At 38.4% G+C, this 9,208-nt stretch overlaps 1 protein-coding gene across 1 annotated transcript; it reads right to left on the bottom strand.

Moving 5' to 3' along the window:
- Nucleotides 1–5,687: 5,687 nt before the first annotated feature.
- Nucleotides 5,688–6,274, bottom strand: LOC103696698 (E3 ubiquitin-protein ligase RING1-like). Its single transcript, XM_039132149.1, has 2 exons — nt 6,139–6,274; nt 5,688–6,004 (listed from the first exon to the last, which is right to left on the bottom strand). The coding sequence occupies exons 1-2, from the start codon at nt 6,272–6,274 to the stop codon at nt 5,688–5,690; spliced, it is 453 nt and encodes a 150-aa protein (XP_038988077.1).
- Between the last annotated feature and the right edge of the window lie 2,934 nt (nt 6,275–9,208).

Raw genomic sequence — 9,208 nt, 5'->3', positions numbered from 1 at the left:
TAAACTTTGGCCAAACTGCTTAAGATTCATCAATTACTTGCCCTAATTACTGCCCTGATAGCATTACCATCAAATCTAAACCTTCTATTTAATTATTCTCTTTAACTCTTAATGCTTCATTAATGAACTAAAAGTAAAAAGATTTCTAACATCTCACCCTTTTGTTGATAACACAAAGGGGGAGAAGTAAAAGAATTTCAAAAAAGGGAAAGAGAAAAAGAATTAGAAGTAAGAGTAAAAGAATTTCAAAAGAGGGAGAAGTAAAAGAGTAAAAGAATTTCAAAAAAGAGGGAAGAAAAAAATAATTTGTTTTGAGAAATAGGGGTATCAAGAATTTTAAAAACCCCTGCTCAACTTAAACTCTTATAATAAAAAGGGGGAGAAGCATAATTACCTGATCATATTAGAAAGGAGGAGATTTTCTCATAAACATATAAAATTCACATATTGAAAGTTTTAAGATTCAAAAATGCACATCCTAAAATCTCTAAATATTTTTTTCCGTGCTCTGAACCTTATTACAAAAGTATTCTCATACTAAATTTTGTTGTATACTCCGAATGCTCTGTGTTTTGCTCTGAACCTAATTGCAAAATTGCTCTGAATATTATTGCAAAATTCTTTTAGACTCAATATTTTTGTCATCATCAAAAAGGAAGAGATTGTTAATCCTAAAAGATGAATTTTGATGATCACAAAAATAATTGAGTTAAATATGTACTCTAATGAAGTTGGCTTAAATGTGAAGGTTTAAATTTCAAGATGAAAATTGCACCTACAAACTCTAAAGAATCGAGAAAAACAAAATCAAAAATCCTGAAAATTCTATCTGAAAACTGAGTGAGCCTGACCCTTTTGTTTAAAAAGTCGACCCGCATGTAGTTCAAGAGAAATAGAGAAGAATCATCACTTGAGAGGAACTAGATGAGCCGATCCTTGTGTTTAAGGAGTCGACCCAATATCTACACGAGTCAACCCCCGACATTGAAGAGTCGACCCTTGAGGCAAGCGCAAGAACTTTATATGAACTGAAGGAATGAGCCGACCCTTTTACTTAAGGAGGTGACCCATTATCTACATAAATTGACTCCCGACATTGATGAGTCGACCCTTTGAGGCTAGCGTAGGAAATTTGTATGATCCAAATAAAGGAGCCGACTCCTATGCTTGGTGGGCCGTCCCCTTAAGCACATGAGATGATCCCTGAACTTGGAGGGACGACCCCTATTATCCTGACAACTCCAACGGCTACTTTCAACAGTATTTTTGCTGGCGCCAACGGATAGTTTCTTGATGCAACGGCTATTTGGTACTTTCTGTTCAATATGTAGCCTATAAATTCAAAGGAACACCAAGAGAAAAGGTAGAAGACGAGGGAAAGGAACAAGAGGAAAATCCAAAACCCAATATTCAAGCTTCCAAAGATCAAATCCTCACAAGAGAGCCGTAAAAGAAAAAATCCATTCTGCGAGGAAATCAGCTAGGATATTCAACAAGCTGCTGTTGTACAATCAAAACATTCAACTACAACCAACGACCATCTTCATAGCTTTAGATTTACATTTATTGTTTCATTTATTTTGAAGCTTTACTTACATTGTTACAGTATTTATTACTTAGCTTTTATTCTGCTGTAACAGTTTCAATGGTTCTGAAACTGCTAAATATTCTTCCAAACCTGAATTGGAAGTTGTTGAATCGGAGGATTCAACAAGGGTTAAGATTTTAGTTGGTGAGCTTGTGAAAATTAGTTAGGTTGTTTGTGATCCCGAAAAACAAATAGGTTAAGGTTTTGGTTGGTGAGCCTATGAAAACCAGTTGGGTTTGTTGTGATCCCAGAAAAACAACGAGTTGGGTTGTGAGCTCGCAAAATGACCGCACTGTAATCAAGGAGATTACAGTATAAATTTTCAAGAATCTTAGGGAGTGGATGTAGGTGTGGATTGTACCAAACTACTATAAATTTTCTGTGTTTGTGTGTGTGCTTATATCTTTATGTTTCTGCTTCTGTCATCATTCATTCTTTGCTTCATCACCTTTAGCTTTCAAATTAAAACTATAGTTTATCCGCTGCATTTAGTTAAAAAGTTTTAAAACCCAATTCACCCCCCTCTTGGGCTGCATATATGGGCAACAACAACACAAATAAATGGAAAAAGTATGTGAGGACTCATTCGGATGTGTGTTTAGTCCCATATCGATTATTTACTTTGTAGATCTTGGATACTTATACAGGATCAAGGAACCCAAATGATACTTTCTAGCTAGCCTTCTTGGATGAGGTCCCGAGTTGCTACAATGTTAGAGGCTTTGAGGCTTTCAAAATCTGAGTCTTGAATTCATGCTGATTGCATGGTTGTGAACTCGTGTTAAATATCAGATATATGTTGTTTGACCAACAAGCCACGAAAAATTATATTTAGGGCGAGAATTTTTTTCTTCATCATTTTATATTTCATATGAGATTTCTTCCTCAGCAAAGAGTTCCCTCATTTTAACGCCTAAGTGCTTGTCTAGCTGCTAGAGAAGGATTCGGACTACAACGTCTATTAGATATATGCCCTAGAAGCCAATATAGCTGATACATTATTAATTCTGAAACATAGTTTTGTACTTAACTTTATTATTATTAAATAATAAATGGGCATCTTTTTCATTCATATTGTTTATGTATCTACGAATCATCCAAGGAATTAATAAGATGATGATGCATATTCTCAAGAGTTGAGAATTTGAGCGATGTATCATTGGTGATTATTTTCTAAAATACTCCTGATCAATGGATTATCACGAGGACGGTGATCGATCCGATGAGATCAGTGCACGGGTCGCTTTCCTTATGGATGGATGAGACTCGAGTCCATAGTGTAGGCATACTGAAGTGATAGTGCAGGTGCTTGTTAGAGAACAAGGATACTGAGTGTGACCAAGACAATAAGTCACTTGGATGTCTATCCACTCGTCAGTGACTTGCTTGATGTTGCAGTAGTGTGACTGGTCCTATGACCTGCGGTGCTTCGGCTACTCACAGTGAGGTTATTATAGTTTGACTGCACGTATACATGGTCTCTAGATATACGGATCCTTGTAGTGTAGATTGACTGCAGTAGGTTCACTGTAGGAGTAGAGTATGCACCTACAAGAAATCTATCGATCTTGGTAGATAAGGAGAGATCCTATGTGATTTATAAGACTGAGTTCGTAAGACCTCGGCTGGGGCAACATATACAGTGGAGAAAGAGTTTTCCACTCTCGAACTTAAGTCGAATAAATCTAGACATATGACAGACGATAGGGTTTGACGAGTTATCCATGACCTCTGTCCTGTAGGGATCCACGATAGAAGGGCTGTATCATACGATAATTGCACCTAGAGGTTCATCATTTCATTCTGCTGGGTAGCAACTACATGCTGCTAGGTGTCACTGGTGGATGGTGAGACTCACAGGGACTATCTCGATGGTCGATGATCTCTAATGAGTTGAGTTGGAATTGTTCCAACCCACTAAAAGAAGTTTTCAATGATATTGTGATAGAGATTGCAATATATCTCACTACCAGACAGAATAGAATCTATAGGGTCACACACATTAGAAGCACTGACTGATCCAATGGTTGAATTGTGATTATGAATCATGAATAATCAATTCGATTGATAATTAGTTGAAGAAGAAATAATGGAATTTGATTAATTGAACTTAAACACGAGTCCTACTTGGAGTAGGATTTCTAGAGTCCTAATTGAATTAGGATTTGGAATTTAAATTAGAATCCTACTTAGAGTAGAATTCCTAGAGTCCTAATTAGATTAGGACTTCGGATTCAAATTAGAGTCCTAATTGGATTAGGACTAAAATTGAACAAGTCCTAATTAGATTAGGATTTCTTAAGTCCTGATTAATTTTAGTCTAATTAATTAAATGACTTCTAATTGGATTAGGATTGAAGAGTTCAATTGAGTCATGGTTCAATTGAATCGTAATTGGATTAGAATTTGAAGGGATACAAATAGGTGCACCTAGTCCTTTTTGGAAAAGGATTAAAACCACCTAGGATTAGGCCCCACGCCCCACTTGATTAGATCAAGCTTGGGGCATGCGTGATGGAGGATGAGGAGGGAGGGGCGTACACCCCTCCCTTGGCCGAAATCAAAGAGAAGAGAAGAGGGGCGTGCGCCCCTCCTCTTGGCTCCAAAAGGAAAAACATGAAGCTCCTAAAATGTAGGAGCTCCATATGTCTTTATAAGGAGGTAAAGGGCCAACCCCTAGGGTAATCTTTTTCCGCCTCTTCCAGCCATGAGCCACCCTTCCTCTCTTGGGTTTTCAGCCACCATCAGCAAAGGGAAAATAAGAAGAGGCGTGTTCCCTTCCTTCCTCTCTTCTAAGGCTCCAACGCGAAGAAGAAAGAAAAGGCTGCGAGTAGCCTTTGTTCTTCTTCCTAGAACCATCCTTCTTCTTCCTCCTCCCAAGCACAATCAAAGGTTGATTCAAAGAGAGGATATCAGCCATCAAAATTTGTCTCTGCAAGGGAGCTAGCACCTCGGGGAGACAAGAAAGCTTTGATCGGTCCTCTGCTTCGTGTGGATACCCGTAGAGGCCGGATGCGTATGCGGCTTCAAGCGAACCTTCATCAGATACCACGATCATCAGTTTGTGGTAATCATCTACCCGCACAAGGTGAAGATCTGATCTTTCTAATCTTGTATGAAAAGTAATTAATCCTAATCTAACTATGAACGATGATTTTGAAATACGTTCATGCGATGAACGGGATCCCGCGCATGCCTTCCGCTGCGATCTGAATTTTTTTTTGAAATTTCTGCAGCATGGGTGGATTTCCAACAACGTCTAGGTATGCGATGATACCAATGGTATCCTGGGAGCCCCCACTCCTGATTTCTTCAAGGTGAATTTTGACGGTAGCATCTCAGAGAGCAGTAGCAGATGCGGTGTGGATTTTATGATAAGAGACTACGACTTCAAGCTGATTGCAGCTAGAGGACAACGTACCTTTGATGAGTCTGTCCCGGTGGCGGAGTTGCGAGCAGCATAGGAGGGCCCCGTGCAAGCCAGAGTGCACTTGGGTGCTCGACGGGTCCTACTTGAGAGAGACTCGACGACAGTGGTCGACTGGATTCGGAGCGGGCATGTCAAGTTAGATCCACACCCTCTTGTCTATGATATCTGCCATCTTCTAGGTGAGCTGGACTCCTTCTGAGCCATGCATGTCTTTCGGAAGGCGAACAGTGCGGCGGACTGGGTCACCTCATTTGTAGCACACCACTCTAGGGTCGTCCTATGGAAAGGTATGGAGCGAGTGTTGGTGGCACTAGAGCATGTTTTGCTTTGTGATTATTCTGAATTTACTCATGGCTGATGTAGTGAGACGTCAGTACACCAAAAAAAAAAGGGTTTGAAAAAAAGATTTTTTTTAATATTGAATTTAGATGGCATGCAAAGAAATAAACTATAAGCCAGTTTTTACTCAAAAAAAGAAAAAAATAATAAATAAATTTTAAAATAACCAAACCGCATATCAGAAATAGTCTAATGCAACAGCCATCATAAATGTGAACTTAGGCCATCCTGGCAAGTCAATAAGTGGAAAAGAATTTATAGCCTCTCAAAACGAACATACAGCAATAGATGCCAAAAAATTTAGGCCAGCTCCTTCCCATTCCCCTCGCATTAGATGGCCATCTCATAATGGCAGAGTTGGCAAAGATGACTTCTCTCCAGCCACTGAGTGAGGCGGCCACCATGGAAGACGTGCTTGCAAGGCATTTGAGTCACTTCCATCTCAAACTCAAACTCCTCCAAGCATATCGAGAACCCGTTCTCTTGAAACTTAGTTCCAACACCATTGTACTTCACTACCTCCAGCGCCTTGACGAAAGCCTCGTGGATACATATCTCGACGTTTATCTCCAGCTCTTCAACTCCAGCAAGTAAGGCATCCAGGCTAACACCGAAAACGTATACGTTGAGCTCTCCTGCTAGAAGTGCTGGGCATCAAGATCGTTGTAGCGCGTATTGGAAAGGATTTTAGGAACCATATTATTGAGATATTGCGGATACACCAGGTTGCGGAGATATGCGGAAAAATTGGTGGACTCTGGGGGGCGAGCCAAGCTTAGACCTCCATCACAGAACTCGTAGACGTGAAGGTGGACACTAATGGGAGCCACAAACCTTGCCGATGCTTCCAAACCTCTCCCCTTGAGCAAAGCACTGACATACATGGTAGTGTCGCCGAAATTGAAAGCTCTGTTCATGACGTCATTTGGGAGAGCCGATCGCTGTTGCTTTCTGTAAAATTCTCGTCATCTCTTTCCGTAATGTAGCCAAGCAATGAAGCTTCCTGTGGGAGAGGAGAGGAGTGCGGTCGGGATTATAAGTAGAGGTTTCGGGGTTCTTATTTTAGCAAATCCTAGCCTGATAGTGAATCCTAATCTGAATCGGAGTGGGACACGTCTCCTAGGTGGACTTCTCTCGTGGTTTGAATTCTAAAACAGTCTGAAACCCTTTGGAAGTTAATGAGATGCTAAGAATATATTATAGTATGTGGTCTCCTAAGACTATGATTGTTCCAACTAATTATCTTCACAGTAATTTATTATAGAAGAATGTGCTAATTTTCCTTCTTAGGAAATAAGGTTTCTGTCATATTGACATTAATATATTTGGAGGTTGTCCCCGAATTCGTTTCAGCGCAGCAAACTTTACAATATCTCCCACAAGGTTTACAATTTGAATATGAGATAGATGGGTCTATCAAATCCTCCATAACTTGCAGGGGTGCAAGGGACTGTAGCTCTCAAGCTGCTTCCATTAGCATATTAGCATGCTTCAGTTGAGTGTTTAGTGGAAAGTAAAGCTAAAGCAACATACGACACTTTTTTTATATCTAGTTCTTCCAATAATAGCATAAGTATTTATCCATGTGCATGTTCCCATTTATCTATATACGGTATCAACACATTTATCCATGTAATAAATTATGCCCAAGTATTTTATATCATACTTAATCCAATATTAAATTTCATGCAGCATATATACAAGACTTAATTTAAACATAATTGAAATAGATTAATTTTCAAATAATATATATCATATCATGTTGTGATTAAATATACCAAGAGTAAAGGTAACCTACTAATTTTGCACTAACTCTCTCAAAATCCACCAATTTGGAAAATCGTCCAAAATTCTAAAAGAATTAAATACCTTATTAAATACCAAAACTAATCTAACATTTAGAGATCTCAATCATCCCTTGGATCAAAATATGAATTTCATCCGGAGGTGAGGTTCGCGGTTACTTGAATGCAACAGATCCAGTCTCGATCATGCCTCCACGCTATCTGGACCTGGATTTCCACCTGATCAAATTAAGGCTTCTGAGTTAGATCGAATTTATTAATTAAAAGAAATTTTGACTAATTAAAAGAAATCTGACTTGACTTGGGTCAACCATATGTTAATATGAAAAAGCTATTATTGAAAAAGATTTATCCATTGCCATAAGGAGAATGACACATCAAAAATTAATATATGCTTCTAGATCTGATTAGAATATCCGCACATTTGAGGACCAAATAGAACTCCCAATGTTTACATGATATTTAATATTATACTCAGATATGATCAGGATTTCTTTCGTAAGTAGAAGGTCAATATGGGGAATTTTTAATGTGCTTTAGAGACATCATTAGGTAAACTTTGCCTTTGATTACATTGTTTCACCTTATTGCTTTGTGAGATAATTAAATGATAGATGCTTATCTTATTATTATCATTTTTTTAACTTTCATAATAAGAAAGATTAATTATCTTCACTCAAAGGAATATTCATATCATGATGTATGTGCTGAAATGTTTTTATGAAAAACTCCTAAATCTGCAAGAACAAATATCATAAAATTAGCAAACTTCAGCTACAAAGAAATAATAGGGGTTCTCACACATATTGGAAATATTATAATAAAACTATTGCTAGTTTATTTAAAATAGTTTATTTTTCTATATCTATAGGGGGAATATTAGAAGAATTTGATATTAATGTTGGAAGATTTTGATGATAAGATACGGAGGACATAAATTGCAAGCATACACAAAATATGTGACCTTATTGTGAAGCTTAAATGAAACAAACTAATAAGGCTTCATAATTTTATTTTCAATTTTACCATGAAGAAAAGCTACTCATAAAGTATCTAACTTTTTCTCCCTTCACATTACTTTAGATGTGTCTCATTAGCCTGCAACTACTAGAAGAAGCCTTGAATATATAAGAAGGTTGTAATTTAACCTAATAATAAGCAATAAAAATTTACCAACAAAACATGATGATATTTTTGGTTTAAGGTTGGATGGCGGCGACGGCTGGGTGATCAGAAAAAGTTGAGAAAAAGATGAATGGGGCAGTGCCCCTTAGCTACCTCGTGTGATATCTACTCAACCAAAATGGGCAATGGGAGAGTGAGCACTCACTAGCGAGCTGCGGTGGCAATGGATCTTGCGGTGCTGACGTTTTCCGACGAAAAGAGAGGTGATGGATCTCGAAACAGGGTAATCAGATTTAGAGAGAGAGAGAAGGAGTTTTGGGGATAGCAAAGCTCGATTATGGCGACATGACGGTCACCGGAAGTGAAGAAGAAAGGAAGAAAGACTCAGTGGTGTTCAAACACAACGATTGAAGGGAGATTTAAAGAAAATTTTCGGAAAGAGATAAGGTTGGTTCAATGAAAGATAAACTCAGCCATTCATTCATTGGTGGCGGACCTAACAGTCGGCCGTCATTTGTGCCAACTCCAAAGAGTCCTCTCGAGTCATCGTGGTGTGTTCGTGGTCATCCATACAACCACCATCTCTTTAGCAGTGGATCATGATCACATCCTCTGTTTCCAAAGCTTTATCTCTTTTTTTTTTGAATTTATGAATCAAATGGCTTGCCCTGCCGACTTTGATCCAAACCAGTTCCAGTTCGGCCCGATTCTCACACTTAGTATCTCCTCCCACCCTTTTCCCTCTCTCAAGTCACCACATTTTTCTTTCTTCACAGAGGTTGGAAGACTTCACCAGAACTGTCATTTTTTTTTGAAGAAATTAATAGCCAATCCATTAGTGGACCGCGCCTTAATATTTAACCCCTGTGGACTATTTTTATAGCACCCAGTACATAGGTTAAATTCTTTTTAATTTTTGAT

This window comes from Phoenix dactylifera, chromosome 11, assembly GCF_009389715.1.
Source record: "Phoenix dactylifera cultivar Barhee BC4 chromosome 11, palm_55x_up_171113_PBpolish2nd_filt_p, whole genome shotgun sequence".
In the NCBI taxonomy this organism is placed as follows: domain Eukaryota; kingdom Viridiplantae; phylum Streptophyta; class Magnoliopsida; order Arecales; family Arecaceae; genus Phoenix; species Phoenix dactylifera.
Note: the sequence above shows the minus strand (reverse complement) of the source record. Positions and strands in the feature narration are given on the sequence as shown.